We start from the raw sequence: 25,066 nt of genomic DNA, 5'->3' as shown, positions 1-25,066 counted from the left end.
ATTGGTGGGGTCACGCGTTCGGTTCGAGTCCCACTCAGCGACTCTGGAGCTCAAAACGCGTCTGGAGTTTCGGCCGCGTCCACCGGTCTTCCGGCCCACTGTGCAGGCTCCAGACTGGGCCTCCTCTTGGGGGCGAGGGTGTGGGACGGGCGGTCACACCTCGGCGAGAAACAATTATCGGGCAGTGCAAGGCGAGGCCTTGGGCGAGGCCTGGGCGGGAGGGGGGCGTCTTGGAGGCCGAGGCCGGCCGGCCGGCGCAACCCGGCGGGGCCTCGCCCGCCTCGCCACACGCCCCCCGGGACCCTCGGGGCCTCGGCTACGGGGCCACTTCACCTGAGGCTCCCAGGGGAGCGCGGAGCTGCGCCTAGCGGGGACTGCGTGACCAGCTTGGAGATGCGGAGGAGGGGCAGGGGCTGCGTCGGGGCCGGCCCGCTAGCAGAGCCCGCTGCGGTGACCGGCGTTCCATGAAGCGTGCGACGCCAGAGGGCCAGGGCCTGGGCCAGGGCCGACAGCATCACACACTTTGCTGGCCCATTTCCCCTGTGTCCGTGCGTGCGTGTGTGCCCGCGCGTGTGTGTGCGTGCGTGCGTGCGTGCCCCAAAGGGAAAAGGTTGCAGCTTCTTATTGTGAGCGTCGCTGGCTGGGACCCGGGCCTCCAAGGCTTTCGCCGCCCAGGGTCCAGCAGACTGATTCCGTCGCACTGTCATCGTCTCTGTCGCACTCGCGAGGCGGCGTCCCGTGGGAGCGAGAGAGACAGAGCGACGGAACGGCTCTGCGGCATCCCCGGCGGCAATGCGTCATGGCCGCACAGTGGGCCAGAACTCTAGTCGCATTTTGAGCTCCAGAGTCGCTTAACAGGACTCGAATCGAACGTGTGACCCCACCAATGGATTGCTCCCCGAACGAGGAATCCATTGGTGGGGTCACGCGTTTTGAGCTCCAGAGTCGCTAAATGGGACTCGAACCGAACGTGTGACCCCACCAATGGCTTGCTCCTCGACCGAGGAATCCATTGGCGGGGTCACACGTTCGGTTCGAGTCCCATTTAGCGACTCCGGAGCTCAAAACGCGTCGGGGATTCGGACCGCCTGCACCGGCCTTCTGGCCCACTGTGCTGCGTCCAGCGTTCCAGCTGCTTTGAATGCCGGAGCCAATTTTCCGGGTTATGATGGTCCCGCAGCCTCCGCAGCGAGCGCTAGCCAGGCCCCAAAGTACGGCGGCACGGCGGCCCGCCCATGGGCCTGGCTAAACCGGGCCGGGCCGGACAACAGCATCCCTAAGAGGGGAGAGGGGGAGGAGGGGGAGGAGGGGAACACGGCACCGCGCTGCCCGCACTGCCGAGCGCGGGGACGCGGGGCCGCGGGGCCCTGACGGCGGCACGGCACGGCCAGGCACGGCGCGTTGACGGCCGTTGCCTCCAGTTATTAGCGCGTAAAACACCTTGCGCCATCCATCCAGCACGTCGGCCCGTCTCGCTGTCTGTCTGTCTGTCCGTCTGTCTGCCTGCGCTTTACGTCCGCGCTGCACGTGATTGCCATGCGGGGACGTGACAGCCCCCGGGGGGGGGGGGGGGGGGGGCTCGGCTCGCGAAAGCCCAACGTCCCTGACAGCCCGCAGCCCGGCCCGCGCGGGCCTTCCATTGCCGCGCCCAATTTTATACACAGCCTTGACCAAACCTGTCAAGCGGGGAGGCCGGGCCGGGCCGAGCCGGTGGCTTCCCCCTGGAGGCGTCAATGCACCGCCCCCACTCCCCCACCCCACACTGTATACGGCGCTTGATCTGGTGCGACCATCTCACGCGCTTTTACGGCCTGCACCTTATGACAGCCCCTTCCCCCTTCCCACGCCCCTGGCCCAGGCCAGGCGTGCCGACGTCCCCAGCCGTCCTTGTCACTCTCGTTGAGTTTTACACACCAATCTCTTCCCCTCTCTGTCTCTCTCGCTCTCTCGCAGCGCGCTGGCGTCCCTTCGTCGTGTGCCGTTAGCAGCGCGCCGCCCGCCTGGTCCAGCACACTGATTCCGAGAGTCGTTTCGTCGCTCTGTTTCTCTCGCACCTGTATACGGGACGCCCCATGAGAGCGAGAGAGACAGAGCGACGACAACGACCCTCTGAATCAGCCTACAGCAGGCTCTCTCCAAACAGTGCTGCCTCCTTCCTTCCACGGGGGCCTCCGCGAGTGCGAGAGAGACGCGGCGGCAGCCTGCTGCACTTCCCCGTCCCGGAGTGCCTCCTCCGTACACCTCACCGCGCTTCCCCCCGCCCCTCGGAAAACTCGTGCTAATCCGTTGCTACTTATCTCTCGCGCCGCCTTTGACTCGCGGCAATTGTCAGCGCGCCCCGCCACGCCCTGTTCCACCTAGCCGCCCCGGCAGCCCTCCACGCAGTGCTCCACGCAGTGCAGGCCGCCACCGCGAGCCTGCACCGCTAATTGTTTGCGCGCGCACTCTGCAGGCGCCGCGAGGAACTACCGCGGCGGAGAGAAGAGGAACCACTGCGCATCTTATCTCCCAAAGTTTGCTAATGAAATGTGCGTCACGCCGCGGCGGGGAGGGGCGGGGCGGGGCGGGGCACAGTGGGCCAGAAGACCGGCGGAGACGGCAAAAACTCGAGACGCGTTTTGAGCTCTGTAGAGTCGCTAAACAGGACTCGAACCGAACGTGTGACCCCACCAACGGATTCCTCGTTCGGAGAGCAATCCATTGGTGGGGTCACACGTTCGATTTGAGTACCATTAACCGACTCTGGAGCTCAAAACGCGTCCACAGTTTTGGCCGCCTCCACCGGTCTTCTGGCCCACTGTGCGGGGTGGGGCAAAGCAGCCAGAGTGGTGAAGTAGCTAGTACCCTGCGAATCCGCGAGCGGGTGCATCAGCAGGATGAATCAGAACAGTCGCTCTGTCTCTCTCACGCTCGCGCGGGCCGCCGAGGCTACGAGGCGTCACTCTGCGTGGCTGCGAGAGAGACAGAGCGACACCGCTCAGCTGTAGACTGATTCCGAGAGTCCTCTTCGTCGCTCTGTCTCTCTCGCACTCATGGAGCGTCCCGTATGGGTGCGACAGAGACAGAGCGCGTCTACAGGCCGGGTGAGCCCCGCGCGCCCGGCGAGTAAAGCGCAGTGTGCTAATGATTTATTTAACTGCTGACCTTCCCATCTCTCTCTCTCTTTCTCTCTCTTTCTCTCTCTCTCTCTCTCTCTCTCTTTCTCTCTCTCTCTCTTTCTCTCTCTCTCTCTCTGTCTCTCTCTCCCCCGCGCGGCGAGCACTGATCACCGGTCGTCGCGAGAAGGTCAAAGTCTCCTCGAAGGATCACCCCCACCCCTCATTACCGCCCAACTCCCTTCCCATTTATTTCAAAGCCGCCATGGGTTCGCAACGAATGTTTTCTTTAAAATATACTAACCTTCCGAACTCGGGCAGCCCCTCACTATACATTTGCGGACAGGGCGACATCTTTTGATTCCAATATTGAAAGTACTAAACGGACACATTGGCACTCATGGGGCGTCCCTTACAGGTGCGAGAGAGACAGAGCGACTAAAACGACTCTCGCAATCTAGTCTGCAAAGCAGCTCCAGTTTTAATTGCAACTTTTTTTTCCGCTTCCAGTGTCGCCGCTGCCACTTCCGTTTCGCTTCGGGAAGACTGATGGGTGCCGTAACGTCATTGCGTCATGGCGCTCCGACTCGGGCCGCCCCGCCGCCCCGTCTCGCCGGCAAGACACGCTCGCAGCAAGGAATCCTCTTAAAATTTTCCGCGCCATTAGATTCGGAAAGGCTTCGGGCAGAGCAACGGCGAGGGCACTGCCAGGGCACTGCCAGGGCACTGCCAGGGCACTGCCAGGGCACTGCCAGGGCACTGCCAGGGCACTGCCAGGGCACTGCCAGGGCACTGCCAGGGCACTGCCAGGGCACTGCCAGGGCACTGCCAGGGCACTGCCAGGGCACTGCCAGGGCACTGCCAGGGCACTGCCGTCCCAGCGGCCCCTCAGCCCTCACACGGCAGCGCCGGCCAGCAGACTCATTCCGAGAGTCGTTCTCGTCGCTCTGTCTCTCTCGCGCCCACACGGGACGCGCCATGAGTGCGAGAGAGACAGAGCGACGAGACCGACTCTGCAGCCGGCCAGCTCCCTCGGACCGGAAGTGAACAAATGCGCTGGCCGCGCCACTTCCGGCGACCCATTTCAACCCTTCAGCTCGCCGCTCCTCCGCCTCCACGGCCTCCACGGCCTTCACGGCCTCCACGCGCTGCGCCGTGCTGCGGTGCGGCCGCGTCGGCCCGGTCGGCCTAGTCAGCCTGCTATAGGCTATCCACCGCAAAAAAGGGCAGCCAAAGGGAAGCCCACTGCTATACCGTATAGTTAATTTTCTCAAGCGCGCGCGCGTCGCACTCACACACCTACACGCACACACACCTACACACACACACACACACACACACACACACACACACACACACACACACACGCACACACACACACACACACACACACACCACACACACACTCTCACTCACTTTGAGTCCCCCTTCTGCCGAATGCGAGGAATCCGATCCGCTCGGAACAATTTGGCGGAGCCGTCGTCGCCACTACAAGTGCTTCTGATTGTGGCGCTTCATTGACTCTGTGCGTAGTGCGGCAAGCACTTGTACGCCCGGAGCGGCACGCCAGTCGGAATCTCTGTGCGTCGCCCTTGAATGCGCGCCGCTCCGACCTCGTCCGACCTTCCCAAAGCTGCCCGCCCCACCCCGCCCCACCCCGCCCCGCCCCACCCCGCCCTACCCCGCCCCGCCCCACCCCGCCCCACCCCGCCCCGCACGCCGAATGGGAAGCCAAAACATTGGCGCCGCCCGCCCCGCCACCACCGTGTCCCCGAGGAAACAATTGAGAGCTCTCTAATTCAGTGGCAAAGCATCCGCTGTACGCCGCTCGACGCCCTGTTACCAGACCGAGCTCACTAAGTTAATAGCCCCCGACCCTCCAGTCCCTCTCTCTCTCTCTCTCTCTCTCTCTCTCTCTCTCTCTCTCTCTCTCTCTCTCTCTCTCTCTCTCTCTCTCTCTCTCTCTCTCTCACTCTCTCTCTCTCTCCCTCTCTCTCCCTCTCTCTCTCCCTCTCTCTCTCTCTCTCTCTCTCTCGGTCGTCCCCGCGGCTTCTCGCATTCACGCCTTTCTCTCTCCGTCCCTCTCGCAGCGCGGGCGCCAGTGGCGGCGCCACCCGCCCGGCCCAGCCTGGCCGGGCTGTCAACGTCTCTAATCTCCGAGTCCGCCGGAGATAAGTTTATGCTCAGGGGTCGTATTAATGTCGGCGCGGGCCCGGCCAGCCAGCCAGCGTCCCCTGCTGGGCCGCCTAGGCGCGCCTCCCCCAACCACCGGCTGCGTTTTTCCAGCCACTTCCCCTTTGTTGTTGTTGTTTTCTTTTTTTGTCGTTTTTCTTTCGCGTGTCGCAATTTGTGCACTCTTTTGTAAATGAAGTGAAAAATTCGCACACCTCTTATCCCTTTGTTGTCGTCCTCTTTATTTTTTTCTGCGGCGTGCTGTGGAGACGTTTAGTCAACCAGGCCTTTTACAGGTGAGGGCCACCGTGTCGAGGACGACACGTAAGAGAAAGAAGCCTTCACCCTTTTATTTGCGGCTCTCCAGCACACCTTAAAAATTTCTTTAAAAAAAATTGGACCTATTTTTTTTAGGTTAAGTGTGTTTTTTTTTAAATCGAAGAGACGCCAAAACACAAACCAAGTACGACACGTAAGAGAAAAAAGCCTTCACCTTTTTATTTGCGGCTCTCCAGCACACCTTAAAAATTTCTTTTAAAAAAATTGTTTTTTTTTTAGGTTAATTGTGTTTTTAAAATTAAAGAGACGCCAAAACACAAACCAAGCACGCTGTATCATAGCTACAATTTTTCTTTGTATACATTATAATGTAGGGGGGGCTGTGGAGGGGGCCGGTCTGCCGGCCGCACCGAGCCTCCAAGTCGCTCGCGACGCGCCACCCCGCCTGGGGCCCGCAGCTGGGCCCTGGTGATTCAAACGCAGGGACGTGCCCCCGCGGCCCCCCAGTGGGGCCCCAACCCATCCCACCTTCCATTCCGCTGCCACACTGTAAACGATTCCGTACTTTTGTACGGAAAATGGTACCATCCGAAAATGGTACAGAACGTCCGTACTTGTCTCATAAGACCTCATGTAGGCTTAATCGGGTACGGAAATATAGTACAGAAGTTCCGTAGTAAGGACAGGTATACGGACGGTCCAGGCAAATTATTGACCAGACATGTTCCGTTCTTTTTCTGCACTTATTTTCTCGCAGTGCACTCGCAGCGATTCCCTTGCCTTCACTTTTTATTTATTTATTGTAAATTAAAAACGTCGTCCAACTATATTTTCACGTTTCTCACTGTGAAATTGTTCGTTTCCGAATCGACTTTTGAATGATTCTCCTCTCATTTATACTCAAACAAAACACGTTTCAGAAAAGAAAATTAATCTTCGTTTCCTTTTTAGCTGCCTGTATAGCAAAATCCAATGCTCAGTGGGACCGGCAGAGCACACACACACACGCTTAAAACCTTAGGAAGTATTTTGAGCATACATTGTACAAACTAATTCACTTTGTTGTACGAAGAAATAGTTTGTAAATGACGAAGTATTTACTTTGTAAGCTGATGTATGCTCAAAATACTTTGTTACAACAAGCTCGCTTTGTCTTTGTAAGGCCTAAAACAGTTTGTGAGGTTTCCTCAGTGCAAATCAAGCGAAGGAATTGCCGCCACAGCGAGGGGGAAACGACTTTGGTTATCCGATGTACAGCAAATTGGTTATCCGCTATCCGGATAACCAGAAATTTCGAAGTAATCCGGGGAAATTCTGAGGTAATCCGGGGTAATCCGGCGCAATCCAATGGTAATCTTGGAAATTTTTCGATGTAATCCGGAGGTAATCCGCGGGATATCCGGGGTTATCCCTATCCGATGTACACAAAATTTCTCAGTCGTTTCCCCCTCGGTGGAACTGCACGCAACATCGCTCTTGAGCAGACCTTCTTGTTTAATTAATGGTTCCATATGTCGGAGGGGAAGGGGGGGGCGGCATCAGCGCAGATGGTGTCCACAGAGGTGTTGTCCGGACCGTCCAGAAAAGGGTGCGGCCTGTCGCCGCCGACTCACCGCCCGCTCCGCCCCGGTACCGCGTGCGCCGTGTGCACGCCGCGTGTGCGCGCCGCGTGTGCGGGTTCGCCGGAATCATTTGTCACGGCGCGTGACAACGACGAGCAGGTGTTGATGCGTCGGCCGAGACACAGAGAATTCCGCGCCATTTGCGCTGCACCCCGCACAGTGGGCCAGAAGACCGGTGGAGGCGGCCAAAATTCAAGACGCGTTTTGAGCTCCTGAGTCACTTAACAGGACTCGAACCGAACGTGTGACCCCACCAATGGGTTCCGCGTTCGGAGAGCTATCCACTGGTGGGGTCACACGTTCGGCTCGAGTCCCATTTAGCGACTCTGGAGCACAAAACACGTCTAGAGTTTTGGCCGCCTCCACCGGTCTTCTGGCCCACTGTGCCCCGCCGCCGTCACGGTGGGTGACACTCATGGCCGCGCCAATTTCTGCGGGTAATTCGTCCAGCACCCCAAAAAATGGCTTCTTGGATTAAGAAAAATTAAACTTTCCTTGGTTTTTCCAGAGAAAATTTCTTGAGCCGAACTTTTTATTTCTCGTATAACAAAATTCTTTCTTGTATAAAGATTTTATTTCTTAAAAAAAATTAAGAAACCTTTTTTCGGGGGTGGGGGTGAGCGTTAAGGGTTCGTTCACATATTACGTAACGTCTTCTGTCTCTCTCGCACTCACCGGTAGTCCGTAATGAGCAACAAGGACCGAGCTATGAAGAAAAAAAGTGAAGGATCCCGGAACAAACTTACTCCCCCCCCTCCCCCCGATACATCTGAGGGAGCAAAGGCCAACCAAACGGAGGTCAGTGCCGTCGGAATGCGTGTCGAAATGAACGACACGGTTTCTGTCGACATTTTGGTCCTTGGAAAGTCAGTCTGTATGACATCAACGTGACAACATTGTCAGAGTTTTGAGTTGCGCTGGGCTTCGTCTGAGGAGCCGAGGCCGTCGTTAACGAGCTCCCACAGGTCATAGAATTATTTTTGTCTCAACAACACGGACTATAGGCGCTTTTGAACAAATCGTGGATAGAAATGTGCGCAAACAAGCAATTTTTTCTGGGAATGGATACAACTTTTTTGATCCGACTCAGTCGATAGAAGGCGCATGACAGAAGGAGCGTGAAAGACGATAAGCGGTTGGCAAGGTTTTTCTCGAGGCAGCCACAAGGAAAGGTTTGTGCCCGCTCACTCGACCGCGCTTGGTCGTGCTTACCTCCAGCGGATTCCGAGAGTCGTTTCCGTCGCTCTGTCTCTCTCGCACTCGTGGGGCCTCCCCTTCAGGTGCGAGGAGACTGCGCTGCCCTCGACGAGGTAATAATGCATTGACAAGTGCAGACAGATGCCCCGCCGCTGTCCTGGCACACACCGATTGCCACGACGCGACCGTCGGCCCGAAGACTGACTCCGAGAGTCGTTTTCGTCGCTCCGTCTCTCTCGCACCTGTACGGCACGCCCCATGAGCGCGAGAGAGACAGAGCGACGAAAACGACTCTCGGAAGGAGTCTGCCGTCTAGGCGAAGAGCGATCAACAGCCGCGCTCCACCGAAGTCCTCCTTCCTGACGCCCTCGCGGGGCTGCACGCGGACTGCACGCGGTTGCCGTGGACGGACAGGAGCTGCGCCGCTCTGTCTCTCTCGCGCCCCCAGAGCCCTGGGACGCTCCGTGAGTGCGAGGGAGACTTGCCTCTGGGTAAGGTCGGGATGGGGCACAGTGGGCCAGAAGACCGGTGGAGGCGGCCTAAACTCTGGACGCGTTTTGAGCTCCAGAGTCGCTAAATGGGACTCGAACCGAACGTGTGACCCCACCAATGGACTGCTCTCCGAACGAGGAATCCATTGGTGGGGTCACACGATCGGTTCGAGTCCTGTTTAGCGACTCTGGAGCTCAAAACAAGGCTAGAGTTTGGCCGCATCCACCGGTCTCTGGCCCACTGTGCGGGGCGGGCCAAGTCGAGGCAAGTCGGGCCGATGCGGGTCGGCATGCCTCGCATCGCATTCCAGACAGTCTGGAGAGTCTGGAGCGGCCGGCCGCCGTGCCGCCGCGCCAACGTCAAGCTGGACAAAAAGGATGTCATCCCTGCGGGGCGGGGCGGGGCGGGGCGGGGCGGGGCGGCGAGTTGACGGCGGCGCAAAAAGCGAACATGCATCCGCCGGCCGAGGCTGACGTCGAACGTCCACTGCAGAGAGGAAATAATCCGTCAGCGATGCGCGGTCAAAGGTTGCGGTGCGGCCTCCAGATCGATTGGCGCGCTCGTCCTCGCCGTCCTGGTCGTCACGAAGGCCCCTGTCTTGCCGCCGCGCAGTGCGGCGCAGTGCCACTGGTCGCGCGCGTGCTGCCCGATGACCTCCGGGCTCAGTCGCTTTCGTCGCTCTGTCTCTCTCGCGCCTGTACGGGGCGCCCCGTGAGTGACAGAGCGGCGGCAGGGCGACCACCAGGGTGGCGCCTCCCAATTATCGCGGCCGTAATGGCCGCGGGCAGGCCACCGGCAGCAGACTGATTCCGAGAGTCGTTCCCGTCGCTCTGTCTCTCTCGCACTCGTGGAGCGTCCCGTATGAGTGCGAGAGAGACAGAGCGACGAGAACGACTCTCGGAATCAGTCTGCAGGGTGGTGGCCGTGTGTCGCCTCTGTTTGCTGCCCGGACAGTGGGCCGCGGCCCGGCGACGCGGCCCGGCGACGCGACGACGCGCTGGTGCGGCGACGGCGGCGACCCGCGAACGCGAAATGCGTCGCCGCGTCCCATGATTATTGGAAAGGAACGACGGGGAGCTTTGCCTTTTGGTGATTGCGCTTTCCCGTCTATTGTTTGCCGTCTAGCCGGGCGGGGCGGGTCGGGACGGGGCGGGGCGGGGCGGGGCGGGGCGGGGCGGGGCGGGGTGGGCGGGGTCGCGGTTGCACCATAGGGCAAACGCAATGCCGGGGGTGCCCTCGGGTGCGGCAAGGGGGACAGCCCCGCTAATGCCAGCCCGGTCGGCCACGTGGTCAGGGGCAGGCGTGTGTGTGTGTGTGTGTGTGTGTGTGTGTGTGTGTGTGAGAGAGAGAGAGAGAGCGAGAGGGGGGAGGGGGGGCTTCCGTTGACCGGTGGAATGATATCCCAGCTAACTGGATCCCCGCTCAAATGAGCCGCACGGACGTGCTCGACGTGCTTGACGTGCTGCAGCAGAGTGCAGCCAGAGGTGTGGCGGCCGCCACTGCCGTGCGTTTGGCCTGGCGGCCCGGAGGAACCCGACGACGGGGGGGGCCGCGAGGGTCCCCGGCGTGCAGGTCGAGCAGGTCGTCGTGGACACGCTGGCGGCGCCCGGCACACGTACCGGGGGTGACACCTCTGTCCCGGGGTCCGGGGCGAGGTCCTGGTCGCTCTCCTGGCGTTGCACTGGTAATCACTCACTCACACACACACACACACACTTGGACGCGCGCGGTGGACCGGTCGCTCGCGGCCACGCGCGAGACGCGAGGCGAGGCGGCGTGGCGGCGGCGTGGCGGCGGCGTGGCGCGCACGGGCTGCAGGCCTACAGCGTGCGCAGCAGTCTTGGATGGACTACGCGCGGGCCGCGGGCCGCGAGGCAGCGGCGAGGCGGCGTGCCTCTACACGGCGCGGGGGCGGGGCGGGGCGGGGCGGGGCGGGGCGGGGCGGGGCGGGGGCGGTGCGGCTGGGGGCGGCCCTGGGGGCGGATGTGCTGCTGCAGGCCGGTGCGGTGGCACGCCGGCTTCGGCCGCTTCGCCGCGGTGCGGCTGGGCTTGGCTGGGTTTGGCGCGGTGGTGGCGCCCTCCGGCGGCTACTGCACCAAACTCCCCCTCCCCGCAGGATGCTCGCGGCACGGCGGGCGAAGCACGGCGCCCCTGCTGGTGGGCGGGGCCAGGGGGCCAGGGGCGGGCCGTGGGCCGTGGTGGGCACAGGGGTCCTCAGCGCGCCCCCCGTGGGGCCCAGGGGGGCGTGGCGTCTGTGCCCCCCGGCACCACGCCCACCGCCCAAGTGCGGGCCCACCAGGCCGACGCCGCCGACGCCGCCGACGGCGCGCACTCGGGGACGCGGACGCCGCCGAGCACTCCAAGGTGGAAGGTAAGGAGGCCGCCGTCCCGCACCAAGGCCTCCAGGGAGGCGATGACGAGGACGGCGATGACGTGTCCTCTCGCAGATGAAGGGCGTGCCGGCCGACCTGACGCTCATCCTGGTCTCCGGCACCGTGCTGGGAATGCTGCCGCTGCTGCCCGCGCTGCCCGCCAGCTCGGACTCGGCGGCTCCGTTCGGTGAGGCTGCAGACTGATTCCGAGAGTCGTTTTCGTCGCTCTGCCTCTCCCGCATTTAAAACAGACGCCTCATGAGTGTGAGAGTGACAGCGGGACGAGGTCGACTCTCGGAGTCAGCCTGCTGCTGCCTGGGTTCGATTCCACCCTCGGACAAACTCTTACTCAGCGCCGCTAATCCGAACGAGTCGCCCTGCCTCCCTCTGCGAAGGCGCGAGCGAGGCAAAGCGGCCTGCCTTCACAGACGGCCGCCTGGCGCGGAAGGGCGCGGACTCGGCGTCGCCTCGAAGCATGGCGTCGCGCAGGCCGCGCGTCGTGCTGGTGCGCTGGTCCTACGCGCTGGTGGTGCTGCCGGTGGTGACGCTGGGCTTCGTCTGGTACCAGACCTTCGCGAGCACGGCCCCTCCGCGACCGGAACGCGACGGCGGCATGAACGTACGCTACACTTAAAGACCTAAAGCACCTAAAAACGCGGAAAGTGGTCAGGAGAGCGCTTGGAAGTATGACCAGCCGAAACGTCCCAAGAGGGCTTTCTTGCTCGAGAAAATTCACTTGAAACAAGAGACTTTACTTGGATTTTTCTAGCCCATTAGCTTATTCTAAGGCTATTTATGCTTGGCAATCCTGCTGCTGGTCACGAAGTCAGCAGGGGGCGGCAACGGCCTGGGAAGCGCGTGAAGCCATGCGCGAGCAAGGCGCAGGGGTTACTTATTTTGCTTCGATTGTAAGATCTAGCGCGTCGATTGGAAAACGCTTTGCACAGATCAAAAGAGCACAAAATTTGGGGTGCATTAGGCCTAGTAGACTGACCGATACTTCCAATTCAACCGAACTCAAGGGCGGAATCATTTACATCCACATGGCGCATTCGGTTTTTTTCCTAAATTTTATGATTTCTCGGTTTTTTTGGTGTTTTTACTGCACCTTAATATAAAGTAAGAGGAGAGTTTCGAGAAGAGCAATTAGCCTAATGCACTCTAAATTTCAAGCCCTCTCCATCGGTGCAAAGCGTTTTGAAAAACACAGTTTAGTTTTCATAATCTCGAACAAGTGCGCAACCTCTGCACTGACGGCGCGAGCATCGCTTCACGCTCTCCCTAGACCGTTGCCACCCCCTGAAGTCACCTAGTACTTGTTTGCGAGGGGGTTACGACTGGTAAATTTCGTGTCAGCCGGATTAAGGATTACCTCGGATTACCCCGGATTACCCCCAAATTACCTCCGGATTACAACAAAAAAAAATTCCTGGATTACCCCGATTACCTCAAAATTTTCCCGGATTACCCCGGATTACCTCAAAAATTCGGGTTATCCGGATTACGGATTACCAATTTGCTGTCAGCCGGATTCCCGAAGTCGTTACCCCCTCGACTTGTTTGGCGTTGTCCAGGCCCTCTTCAACGTGTGCACCAGGGGGATGAACTTGTTGGCGACGACGGTGTCCGTGGTGGTGACGCTGTCCCGACGCGCCATGCTGCACCGCGCCGCCAACGCCATGCTCCGGGAGTTCCACGTCCTGATGGGCGTCTCGGGCACCAAGGCAGGTGGTGCCAACGGCGCCAACGCACAGTGGGCCAGAAGACCGGAGGCGGTCAAAATCCCGGACGCTTTCTGAGCTGCAAAGTCGCTAAATGGGACTCGAACCGAGCGTGTGACCCCACCAATGGATTCCTCGTTCGGAGAGCAGTCGAGGGGGTTACGACTGGAAAATTTCGTGTCAGCCGGATTAAGGATTACCTCGGATTACCCCGGATTACCCCCAAATTACCTCCGGATTACAACAAAAAAATTCCTGGATTACCCCGGATTACCTCAAAATTTTCCCGGATTACCCCGGATTACCTCAAAAATTCGGGTTATCCGGATTACGGATTACCAATTTGCTGTCAGCCGGATTCCCGAAGTCGTTACCCCCTCGAGAGCAGTCCATTGGTGGGGTCACACGTTCGGTTCGAGTCCCATTTAGCGACTCTTGACCTAACGGGTCTCGAGTTTTGGCCACCTGCGCCGGCCTTCTGGCCCACTGTGGGGCGTGGCAACTTATCTTTTAGCAGTGTTTGCAAGCCGCTGAATGTTGAATTTTCTTCGCGCTGCAGCCGAACAGATTCCGGGGGATGCTTTTCTTCATCTTGACGGCCTTCTTGATGTACTACCAAAGTGCACAGTTCCTGTTCATGACCCTCAGCCCGGCCGGACGTCCCGGTCCTCCCGGGGGCCCTCCCGGGGGCCCTCCCGGGGGCCCTCCCGGGGGCCCTCTCGGGGGCCCTCCCGGGGGCCCTCTCGGGGGCCCTCCCGGGGGCCCACCTGAAGGCCCACCTCCAGGCCCACCCGCACCAGACGGCCCACCCCAGGACCCGCCCCTATCCAGTCCTGCAACTGCGCCTTCTGGCTTCCCTGGGCTTAGTATCGCTACAGAGCGTTTGGTGAGACTTGGTCCTCCAGTTTCCACTGATTTAAAAGCGTATCAACGCTTCAGAAGGCAGTCCGGCTCCCCCACCAATCCTGTGGGTGGTCCCCCTGGCAGTCCTGTCGGTGGCCCCCCTGCCAACCCAGTGGGTGGCCCTTCTGGCAATCCCGCGGGCGGCCCCCCTGCCAACCCTGTGGGCGGTCCATCTGGGGATCCTGTGGGCGGCCCCCCTGCCAACCCTGTGGGCGGTCCATCTGGGGATCCTGTGGGCGGCCCCCCTGCCAACCCTGTGGGCGGCGGCCCCCCGCGTAGGCCTCCCCGCGGCCCCCCAGGTGGCCCCCCACGTCGCCCCCCACGTCGCCCCCCACGTCGCCCCCCAGGTGGCGTGTTCGAGAGCCTGGCCATCAACTACGCCTTCCTGGCGCCGCGCTACGTGGAGGCCTTGTTCATCGTGATGTGCCGCCTGGGCGACGAGAACTTCAAACGGATGCTCTCGACCATCAAGGACCTGGACAACCCCCGTCAGTATGACCGGGCCGCACACTTGCCTTGCCGGGCCCTTGCTCGCTGACGTCACCCTGACGTCATGCTGACGTGCTTGCGATGCAGGGCGCGCCGCTGACCGGCTGTGGCGGCTGCGTACCCTGGCCGCCGCGTACCCCGCGGTGGTCACGGCGTGCGGGGACTTCATCGGCGCGCTGGGCCCCTTCCTGGTCATGGACACCCTGCAGGCGCGCGCCGAGATCCTGCTCAACCTGTACCGCTTCGTCATGTCCGACTCCACCGATGTGTTCGCCGAGTCCGAGTCGCTCCTCATGCCCCTCATGTCCATAACGCACCTCATCATCGTGTCCTGGTGGGCCACCAGGACCACCAACAGGGTGAGCCGTCGCACAGTGGGCCAGAAGACCGGCGCAGGCGGCCAAATCTCTAGAAACGTTTTTAGCACTAGCGTCGCTCAATGAGACTCGACTCAAACGTGTGATGGATTCCTCGTTCGGAAAGATATCCATTGGTGAGGCCACACGTTCGGTTCGAGTCCCATTTAGCGACTCCGGACCTCAAAACGTCGCCAGCCGACTGACTCCGAGCTCTGCTTTTGTCGCTGTCTCTCTCGCACCCTGACGGGACGCCCCATGAGTGCGAGAGAGACAGTCGACAGGCTCGCTAGCGAAGTCTGACGCCGTCGGCAGTGTAAAGCCGTCCTGCGCGAGCTGGTCAAGGTGGACTTCACGGAGTGGCGCCCGGAGGAGCGGGAGACGATGGAGTTCGTGACGCAGTGCGCGGACACGAACCAGGTCTCCTTCAACGCCAGCGGCCTCGTCTCCCTGGAGATGGACCTCGTCGTCTCCGTAAGAAGCGCTCACATTTCTTTTTAAAAAACCTTAATTTTTTTGAAATTTCGGCCTGTAAAACTTACTTTTTCATTTAAAAAAAACCGTGACGGTGCTCAGGATGGCGTTGTGGTCTCGCAGGTGGCCGGCTGGACGTGCTCGCAGCTGGTGGTCTTGAGACAGGCCAACTCCTAGACCAGTCCTCGACCGCGGCGTGCCGTCGCCAACACCAATACGCCGCAATACGCCCAAAAAAGGGAACAAAAATACTACAACGCCACTGCCAACGAAACGGAGGGTGGGGTGTTCTGTCGGGTCCAGGCCGTCCCGGCCGTCCAGGGAGAACCGAGACGGCGAGACGGGCGGGGGCGGGGCGGGGGCGGGGCGGGGGCGGGGCGGGGGCGGGGCGGGGCGGGGGCGGGGGCGGGGCGGGGGCGGGTACGGGGGCGGGGCGGGTACGGGGGCGGGGCGGGGCGGGGGCGGGGCGGGGGCGGGGCGCCCGGTGCGGGCAAGGAGGCGTCTGCCTGGCGGCCAGCCTCAGCCTCTGGACATGAAGGCGAGGAGCTCGGGACCGTTCGTGCTTATAAATAAGGCAGATTGCTAGTTTGTGCGTAACGTCGCCTTGGAGACCCGGCCGCCCCGCCGCGCGACGCGCTCGCCCGACCAGGAGAAGAAGAAGGAGGAGGAGGAGCGGGAGGAAGGCATTTGCAATCGATTCCGTGATTGCTGTGCCCTATTTAACGCTGGTTAAACGCCGCCTCGCCGCAGCCAGCGCTTATTAAAACATTTCATCATGGTTAGGAGGTGTTGGCATCTCTCCCTCTCTTTTTTGGAGCGGGTGGGCGAAGAGGGGCACACGCCCGCGGAGGGGCTCGCCGGCCTGAAGCACGAATTGTGTGCCTGTGGCCAATAAATGTGGGTGGACAGGGAGCTGTGAAGAAAGCAGCCGGGGGTAGATGGGAGGGGGCGGTGGAGGGGGTAGTAGGAGGGGGCAGCAGTGGCGGGCCACGATTTGGCGCGCGGCGGGCGGGCCTGCCTCGCCCTCGGCCTGGCCGAGGCCAGCGCCGCCACATTCCTCGCACTATTAATATTGCAACGCGGTGCTGGAGGAGGCCGAGCTGGGCGCCGTCCCGGCCGCCCTGGCCTCCGCCACGCCAGCCACTGCTGCCACGCCACTGCCGCGCTGCCACGGCCACGCCGCTTGCGAGGAAGGCCGCGGCGTGGCCAGCCGAGTGGAAGAGAAGGGCCAGACCTCGTCGCTCTGTCTCTCTCGCACCCAGCAGGCCTCGCCAGGCCTCGCCAGGCCTCGCCGTGCGCGCGAGAGAGACAGAGCGACAGCATCGCAGCAGCAGGAAAAGGCCCGGCCCCTCCAATGAAAACGAAACCAGGAAACCAGCAATCATCATCAGTCCGCCCGATTCGGGCCGCCATCCCATTTCACGGGCGAGCGGACACACGACTAAGACGTTTTTCGCGGCCGTTGGGGGGTTTTCAGCCTCCGGCACCGAAACGTCGCGGAGAGGACGCGTGCCGACGCCATCCCCGTCCACGGCGTGCACTGCGTCCCTTGCTGGGTGCGAGCATGCAGCCCAGCCGGGCGGACGGACGGACGGACACGCGTGCGCAGCGACAGACAGACAGACAGACACAGCCCATCCACGCGCGCACGTTTTCTAATTACAGTGCTGAGTACAGGGGTATTACACACACGTAGAGTACGTGGGAATATAACACAGTGAGAGGGGAGGGCGAGGGAAGGGGGGGAGGGGGAGAAGAGGGAGAGGGGGCGTCGACAAATTGCTCGACGGTCCATGTGTCAAGTCTCGACATCATTTAAAGCTCCCCCCTCCCCCCTTTCCTTCCTCGCAGGCCTGCGAGACAAATTGTAAGCATCACTCAGCAACACCCCTTTCGCGTCCCTCCAGCGTAATGAATTGTTGACAAGCAGCGGGAAAGCGTGGCGTGGCGTGGCGTGGCGCGGCGCGGCTTGTAGGATGCCCCCGGAGAACACAGGCCGTACTTGTAGTTCCCCCCTCCCCCCCCCCTCCCCATCTTTCCGTTTCCAAACCGCGATGGGCTGGTCGTGCAAGGCGCCGCACAGTGGGCCAGAAGACCGGCGGAGGCGGCCAAAACTCTAGACGCGTTTTGAGCTCCTGAGTCGCTAAGTGGGACTCGAACCGAACGTGTGACCACACCAATGGATTGCTCTCCGAACGAGCAATCCATTGGTGGGGTCACAGGCTCGGTTCGAGTCCTGTTTACCGACTCTGGCGCTCAAAACGCGTCTAGAGTTTTGGCCGCCTCCGCCGGTCTTCTGACCCACTGTGCGGCGCCTGCCTGTCGGTTTCGATGCGGAGAAGAGCGCAGCAGCAGAGCTCCAGCGGTAAGCAAGGCAACTCTGTTTTAAAAAAAACGGAATAAGTTCAGTAAGCGAGTTTTAGGGGATTTATTTTGTATTTTGGTTCAGTCGGCAGGTGAAGAAATGCCGAAGACTTGGAAACATAATTGAGCTAAAGCGGCTGCTGGCTGCTGTGAGATCTCTGGCGGTTCGTTTCGCAGTCGTGGTAGTAGTGTAGTAGTAGAAAATGACTGTTCCGGAGCTGCTGCCGAGGTAGGCAAAAGGGCTCTAGCCTCGCGCAGTCGCCGATCGCCATAGTCTCGAGGGCGAACGCTCGGAGTATGCAGGTCATTCTTGCAAGCAAGGTACTTCATGGCACGTTGGCGAACTCCGAACGTGGCTTCGTCTTTCCCGCTGACGGCCTCGCCGCCGTGAGGTTGGTCACGACGCGGTTGTCTCCACGGGCTCCGGCGTCGTCACCGAGGTCGCCGTCGTGGAGGCCGGCGCCGCCTTGAGCGCCTCCTGCAGCTTCTCGTTGATGAGGTCCTCCACGTTGACGTTGTCCAGCTCCTTCTGCACGCGCTGCCGGAGGGGCTCCTCCAGGGCGTCCACCACCTGGTAGCGGATCAGGTTGGGCAGCACGTTGACGCCGAACTCGGTGAGGGCGTTGAGCTTGCCCGCGTCGCCCCGCGACACGAGCGTCATCGGGCCCAGCGTCACGTCCAGCGACTCCAGGTAGGGGTGCTTGCGCGTGTCCAGGCTCTGGTTGAACACCGCCTTCACCTGGAACGGCGGGGGACGGCGTCAGCGCGTCAGCGGAACCAGCGCGCAGTGACCGGCGCCGGCGGTCAAAACTCCAGACGCGTTTTGAGCTCCAGAGTCGCTAAACAGGACTCGAAACAAGCGTGTGACCCAACCAATGAAATTCTCGTTCGGAGAGCAATCCATTGGTGTGGTCACACGTTCGGCTCAAGTCCCATTTAGCGATTCTGGAGCTCAAAACGCGTCCGCGCTTTTGACCGCTTCAGGGTGCGGGACCTCTCAGCCGGGAGGGTAGGCAACCCGACCGCGGCCGTGCGCGCGGGACTGCCTACGCTCGGAACGACAGGCGCTCGGCTCGCAGCGCACAGTGGGCCAGAAGACCGGTGGAGGCGGCCAAAACTCCAGACGCGTTTTGAGCTCCAGAGTCGCTGAACAGGACTCGAACCGAACGTGTGACCCCACCAATGAAATCCTCGTTCGGAGAGCAATCCATTGGTGGGGTCACACGTTCGGTTCGAGTCCCATTTAGCGACTCTGGGGCTCAAAACGCGTCTAGACTTTTGGCCGCCTCCACCGGTCTTCTGGCCCACTGTGCAGCGGCACCCTAAGCTCAAGGACTCTATCCCGGTGTTGCCACACGAGCAGGAGGAAAATTCTCACGACGCACCAGTGTCAGCTTCTCGAGTGCAAAGCCCAAATTTTGCCCAGTGGACAGGCTGAGGTTGGCAACCCTTTCGACACGACGATGGCTCCTAGGAACAAAGGCCGATGTCGCGCGCTCTCTGGTAGAAGGCACGATGTCGCACGCTCCCCGGTAGAAGGCACGATGTCCCGCGCTGCCTGGTAGAAAGACCGATGTCAAGCGCTGTCTAAAACGGCCAGACAAGTTATATCTCTCAAACCGTTAGAGTTAGGTCAGTACAGTAAGGGAGCCGATTCTAGTTCCAACTTAGATCTACAATCGGCTCGCTTACTGTACCGACCTAACTCTAACGGTTTAGGAGATATAACTTGTCAAACATGGCCGTTTTAGACAGCGCTTGACATCGGTCTTTCTACCAGGCAGCGCGGGACATCGTGCCTTCTACCAGGGAGCGCGCGACATCGGCCTTTTTTCCTACGAGCCATCGACGAGCGCTTTCGTTTGCCTGCTCATATGGCACTTTTTTAGGGGTTCCAACACGACCCCTTTTTAATTTTTTTCAAAGTTTTTCTGATGTTTTAATTTCTTTTTTTTTTTTTGCCCCTTACCTCCAGGTAGTCCACCGTGAAGGACGCGTCGCCGCTGCGCCGCATGAGTCGCTGCAGCACGCTGGGCGCGTCGGGCGAGTGCACGAGCCACCTGCAGGTGCCGCGCAGGCGCTTGGTGGCCAGGTGGATGCCGGCGTGCAGCACGTGCTCCTTCATCCACACCGTCACGTTGCCGCGCCGGTAGAACGAGGACAGCCCCGTCGCGAACAGGTGGCTCAGCGTCGCCTGCAGCGGGCCCATCTGCGCGCCGAATAAAAAGCAACGCTTTGTTATTGTGTTGAGAAGACAAGTCGAGGTGCTCGCGAGCGGGGCGGGGCGGGGCGAGCTCGAGATGTTGACGCATCACTTTCTCATCCTGTTGCGCTCACGAGCCTGCAGACTGATTCCGAGAGTCGTTTTCGTCGCTCTGTCTCTCTCGCACTCGTGGGGCGTCCCGCATAGGTGCGAGAGAGAGAGAGAGAGAGAGAGAGAGAGAGAGAGAGAGAGAGAGAGAGAGAGAGAGAGAGAGAGAGAGAGAGAGAGAGAGAGAGAGACTGGTGGGGAAGGGCGGCAATTGGTACTCCAGTGTGTCTCTGTCTCCAGACCACTCAGGGGGAGGGGGCCTCCATTTAGAGGGCGCTCGGCAATGCTCGGCATATCGTGTGCAGATGAGGTGGAGTGCACTCCACTGCTGCACGAGCCTGACAGGCCGCCGCGCTGCCGCCGCGCTGCCGCCGCGCTTGACGGGTTGAAGGTCCAAAACAAAACGATGTCGCTCCCCCGGAGTGGAGCGGACTGGAGTGGAGCGGAGTGGTTCAGTTGGCCCGGCTATACTGTTGACGTGTGTCTCACCGACGTGGAATTTTTTTTTCTTTTAAATATTTTTTCGCGCGTGGGCTGCGACCGAGGCTGCGACGCTCCAAGGCCGTGAACCCGTTGAATAATGCGACCGTGGTGATGGGATCACTCGGCCCACCCGCGTGGACACTATTCCAAACGGCGACGGACCCGGTATTCAGGCAAAATTCAGCATTTAACTTTGGGGAAAATGTTTACTTTTGCTCCTGAGGGCCCTGCAGACTGATTCCAAGAGTCGTTTTCGTGGCCCTGTCTCTCTCGCACCTATACGGGAAGCCCCGTGAGTGTGAGAGAGACAGAGCGACGACTCTCGGAGCCAGTATTCCGCCCCTGCCTCCAAAGGTTTAAAAAGATAGCAACACAGTACCTTCTTGGTGACGTCGGGCAGGCGGTACGGGTCGTAGCCCATGGTCCTGACGGCGTGCCGCGCGTCCGCCACCATCATGTCGATGGGCGCCATGGAGCTGGGGAAGCGCACGTCCACGCCGGCCACCTGCTTGTCCACCTCGGCGCGGATCTTGGTGTTGACCTCGGACAGGATGAAGGGCTTGACGTTGTCGAACAGGAACGAGCCCACCTTGTTGATGATGCCCTGCGTGCAGTGGAGTGGCGCGTCAAGCAGAGCGGAGCAGAGCGGAGCACGAACCGAAGCGCCGGAAGACCGCGAGGAAGAAGAGAAACTCGCCGTGGCGTGAGATCCCTCAATTCTATTTTCGCATCGCCTGTACACTCATTCCCAGAGTAGTTTTCGACGCTCTGTCTCTCTCGCACCTGTACGGAACGCCCCGTGAGTGCGAGAGAGACAGAGCGACGAAATCGACTCTCGGAATCAGGGGGCTGCTTTTTAATCCCATTGTTTCCAGCAGTGCTCTACCGCGCCCCACCCACTCCCTCTCCACCAACCTTCGTTCCCTTCCAACCCCATGGCCAATGCTTTCACTCGTGATCCTTGATAAAATCGAAACAAAAAATAATCTGGCACACCCCAGACGTCAAAAAAATAAAAATAAATTAAATATGTTTGTCAAAGCCAAATAATTAAAAGTGACCGAACATTTCAGTCGGCTGGATTGACATCGACTAATAATCCACTCATCATATGAGCCTCGCCTGAGCCGTCTCATCACTCTCTCTCTCTCTCTCTCTCTCTCTCTCTCTCTCTCTCTCTCTCTCTCTCTCTCTCTCTCTCTCACACACACACACACACACACACACACACACACACACACTTGCAATTTGCCAACCCTGCCCGCCCCGCCGCCTGTACTCTTTATTCGTGAATAATCAATGTGGGTCAATAAAGTGATAGCGAACTCGTGCCTGCAGTGACAGGGCGTCGGCACGGCGCCGACGCGCTGCTCACTTTTTTCGTCCAAACAGGACTTTCTGCGTGTAGCCAATTTTTAAAAAGCGAAAACAAACAGGAGAAAAACGTGTTCAAGTGGCATCGCACGCGCGCGTGTGAGTGTGTGTGTGTGTATGTGTGAGTGTTGCGATAGAGCCTACAACCTTATCGCTCTCACTACCACAGCGATGTGCATCTTCGCGCGCACATGTCAACACGAGGGGAGAGGAACAGTACGTGTCCCTCTCAACCCACGTATGTCATCGTCTGTCGTCTGCTCGGCAGTATTGGCTTCAACGTCATCGAGATACGGGCCGACTGGCTGAGTGTGTGTGTGTGTGCGTGTGTGTGTGTGTGTGTGTGCGTGTGTGTGTGAGTATGTGTGTGTGTGTGAGTATGTGGGGGGGGGGGCAGTGTGGGTGTGTGAGTGAAAGCGTAGTAAAGGGAAATCTCGTCATCGTGCTTCGATTGTGCGGATTGTGCCTACGAGATGCGCACACAAATGGCAGTGCCGTGGCAGAGCCGAGGCGCCCCCTCGAGAGACTCGGCGGCCCCGGCGGCCTCGGCTCGGCAGCAGGCTGATTCCGTCGGACTGTCTCTCTTGCACTCACGGGGCGTCCCGAGAGGGTGCGAGAGAGACAGACTGACACGAGCAGTGCTCGGCCTGCAGCGCCAGCGAGCGCCAGCGCGCTCTCAGGGAGACGAGGCTTGAATGGAGGGCCGCACAGTGGGCCAGAAGCCGGTGGAGGCGGCCAAAACTCTAGACGCGTTTTGAGCTCCAGAGTCGCTAAAATAGGACTCGAACCGAACGTGTGACCCCACCAATCGATTCCTCGTTCGGAGAGCAATCCATTGGTGGGGTCACACGTTCGGTTCGAGTCCCATTTAGCGACTCTGGAGCTCAAAACGCGTCTAGAGTTTTGGCCGCCTCCAACGGTCTTCTGGCCCACTGTAGGCCGCCGCCCTCGCCGCCCTCTGCAGCCTGCTACTTGCCCAACTCCAAAGAAAGCCATCGCCACTCAACCCTCCGCTGTGGGTGAAAAACGGCCGCTCCGGCACCCTCCTCTGCCTTCGCGTTCTCACAGGTGCAGGCGCGGCCAAAAGGACAAACTGACCTGGAACATGGACATCATGAGGCCGAGGTTCTTGAAGTCCATGGCGATGCCGTCGAAGGTGACGTCCATGCCGATCTCCTCGGCCCTGAGGCGGCCGCCGGGCCCGACCTCCAGGCCGGCGACGCCGCTCACCAGGACGCCGTCCAGGGTGACGGTGAAGCCGCCCGCCGAGCAGCTGAACCACGTGCACAGCGTGTAGTTGCCCAGGATGAGCACGGCGTCGATGCGTGCCGCCACCTCAGCCTGGAAGAGGAGGGATTACCAGCGGCGCGCAGTGGATTTGCCAGAAGGCCGGTGGACGCGGTCAAAATTCAGCTCCAGAGTCGCTGCATGGGACTCAAACCGAACGAACGTGTGACCTCACCGATGGATTGCTCTCCGAACGAGGAATCGATTGGTGGGGTCACACGTTCGGTTCGAGTCCTGTTTAGCGACGCTGGAGCTCAAAACGCGTCTAGAGTTTTGGCCGCCTGCGCCGGTCTTCTAGCACACTCTGCGGCGGTTCCTATTTTAGGATAAGTTCGGCGGCGTGGACTAGGCGCCTGCGTAGGTAGGCTGGTCCGCCGTCGTGCCTGCGTGCGGGTGGCAGGTTCGGCCTCAAGCTCACCTTCATGGCGGTGAAGTTGACGCGGGCCTCGTGGAAGCGGAAGCGACTGAGGCCGTGCACTGTCACGTTCTCGAAGTTCATGGTGGCGATGGCGAACGACGTGTTCATGGGCGGCACGTCCATGGGGTCCGGCACCTCGGCGCCGGGGAAGCCCGTGGGGTCGGACTGCTTGAAGTGCTCCAGCACGGAGCGCACCTGCTCCATCAGCTTCTGGGCCTTGGCCGCCTCCGCGGCGTCCTCGGCGCCAGCCGCCACCGCATCGTCCAGTGACTGTGCGGGCTCCGGCACGGGCGCTGCGTCCTGGACGCCCTGGACACCCTGGACGCCCTCGCTCAGGACGGGGGTCGCCGCCACGCCGCAACCTGCGACACCGCAAAGTCACAAACTCAACTCGCATTTTGATTTTCTTTTCTTCCAGGCTTTGAAAGCGCGTGGCTTTTCTGGCGGTCGGTGCGCTGGCGTGACAGATGACAGTGTGGCAGCGGCAATGCAGCCATCACACTGCCGTGACGAGGCCGACCAGGCCGACGAGGCCGGGGCAGCGCGCGGCGAGGCTGCGGAGGCTGCTAGCTTGATCGGCCCCGCGCCACGCGCATCAACCATCACGACGATGCGGCCATGCGGCCATGCCGCGGCATCACAGCGAACCGGGCGATCATTGTCAAGAGGTAGTTGACATCTCCGGCTGTGGTGGGCGGGCACGGGGAGGGGGAGGGGGCAGGGGCGCGGGGCGGAGCAGCACGGAGCGGCACGGACACGCGTGGAGATGACATTACGAACAACGGAGAGGCTTTGTGAAGGACGTGGGGGTACGAGGAGCGGGACCGGGGAAGCACCAGGGCGTCCAGGGTGGCGGGGAGTCCAGACACTACACCACGAACTCGGCAGCACTACGACGGCGACGCGGAATGGAAGAGCACACTACGCACTTGCGACGGCGACGGCCAGGAAGAGGGCGACCGCACGAACGTAAACGAAGGCCGCCATGCTTTGGCTGGCTTGCCTTTGGCTGGCTTGCCTTTGGCTCGCCTCGCCGAGGCCGCCGTCAAACACTCTGAGGCCCGGGGCCCGGCCTGTACTGGCCACTGCTTGGCCACTGGCGGCTTGCCTCTCGCAGCCTCGCGCAGCCTCTCGGACCGACCCGAGGGCCCCGCGCCCCGCGCCCCCGCCCGACCCCGACGCGACGACGGTCCCCGACGGTCGCCGCCGGTCGCCGCCACGCCTCGGCCTGACCCACGGCACAACAAGCCTAGTGCTGTGCCAGGGTCGCGGGCACGCGGTCTGCTCTTGGACAGCCCTAGCGAGCGCCCTGGTGCCCGCACGCCGCGCGGGTAGGAGTAGGAGTAGTACAGTGTGCATCCCAGCAGTACATCCGGGTAACACGGAAAGGCCGCGAATCAATGGTGGTTTTCGCAAGGGATGCGGACGTCGGCGTCCCTCGTGACGGAAATGCATGTCGCACCGCCACGGTGTGCGAGGCGATTGCGTGGGATTGGGTGGCTCTACCTCGCTGGAAGGTTCAAGAGATTGAACTCGGTGAGAAAGTGCACGTTGGAGTCAAGTTAGGCCACTTCCAGCGGGATAGCTCTTGCCTCGTAGACTCCTCAATGGAATCCCTTCAGGTTGAAAGCGGTCTAGGTATCATCAGGCCTCGAGA

The 25,066-nt window shown here is 60.7% G+C and overlaps 1 protein-coding gene across 1 annotated transcript; it reads right to left on the bottom strand.

The window, feature by feature from the left end:
* Nucleotides 1–17,576: 17,576 nt before the first annotated feature.
* On the bottom strand, nucleotides 17,577–24,523 carry LOC117647292. The gene is made up of 6 exons (XM_034388997.1): nucleotides 24,339–24,523; nucleotides 23,410–23,771; nucleotides 22,803–23,045; nucleotides 20,710–20,934; nucleotides 19,506–19,745; nucleotides 17,577–18,275 (listed from the first exon to the last, which is right to left on the bottom strand). The coding sequence occupies exons 1-6, from the start codon at nucleotides 24,394–24,396 to the stop codon at nucleotides 17,934–17,936; spliced, it is 1,470 nt and encodes a 489-aa protein (XP_034244888.1). The 5' UTR covers nucleotides 24,397–24,523; the 3' UTR covers nucleotides 17,577–17,933.
* Between the last annotated feature and the right edge of the window lie 543 nt (nucleotides 24,524–25,066).

This window comes from Thrips palmi, unplaced genomic scaffold (genome assembly GCF_012932325.1).
Source record: "Thrips palmi isolate BJ-2018 unplaced genomic scaffold, TpBJ-2018v1 HiC_scaffold_2, whole genome shotgun sequence".
Lineage (NCBI taxonomy): Eukaryota > Metazoa > Arthropoda > Insecta > Thysanoptera > Thripidae > Thrips > Thrips palmi.
Note: the sequence above shows the minus strand (reverse complement) of the source record. Positions and strands in the feature narration are given on the sequence as shown.

Bases quoted from the DNA above. Each gene is read 5' to 3' on its own strand.
- LOC117647292 (XM_034388997.1), bottom strand. From the start codon at position 24,396: ATGGCGGCCTTCGTTTACGTTCGTGCGGTCGCCCTCTTCCTGGCCGTC. The intron at 23,772-24,338 runs GTGCGTAGTGTG...GCGGTGTCGCAG, and splicing joins CCTGGCCGTCGCCGTCGCAA to GTTGCGGCGTGGCGGCGACC. The intron at 18,276-19,505 runs GTAAGGGGCAAA...CCGCCGTTCCAG, and splicing joins TCACGGTGGACTACCTGGAG to GTGAAGGCGGTGTTCAACCA.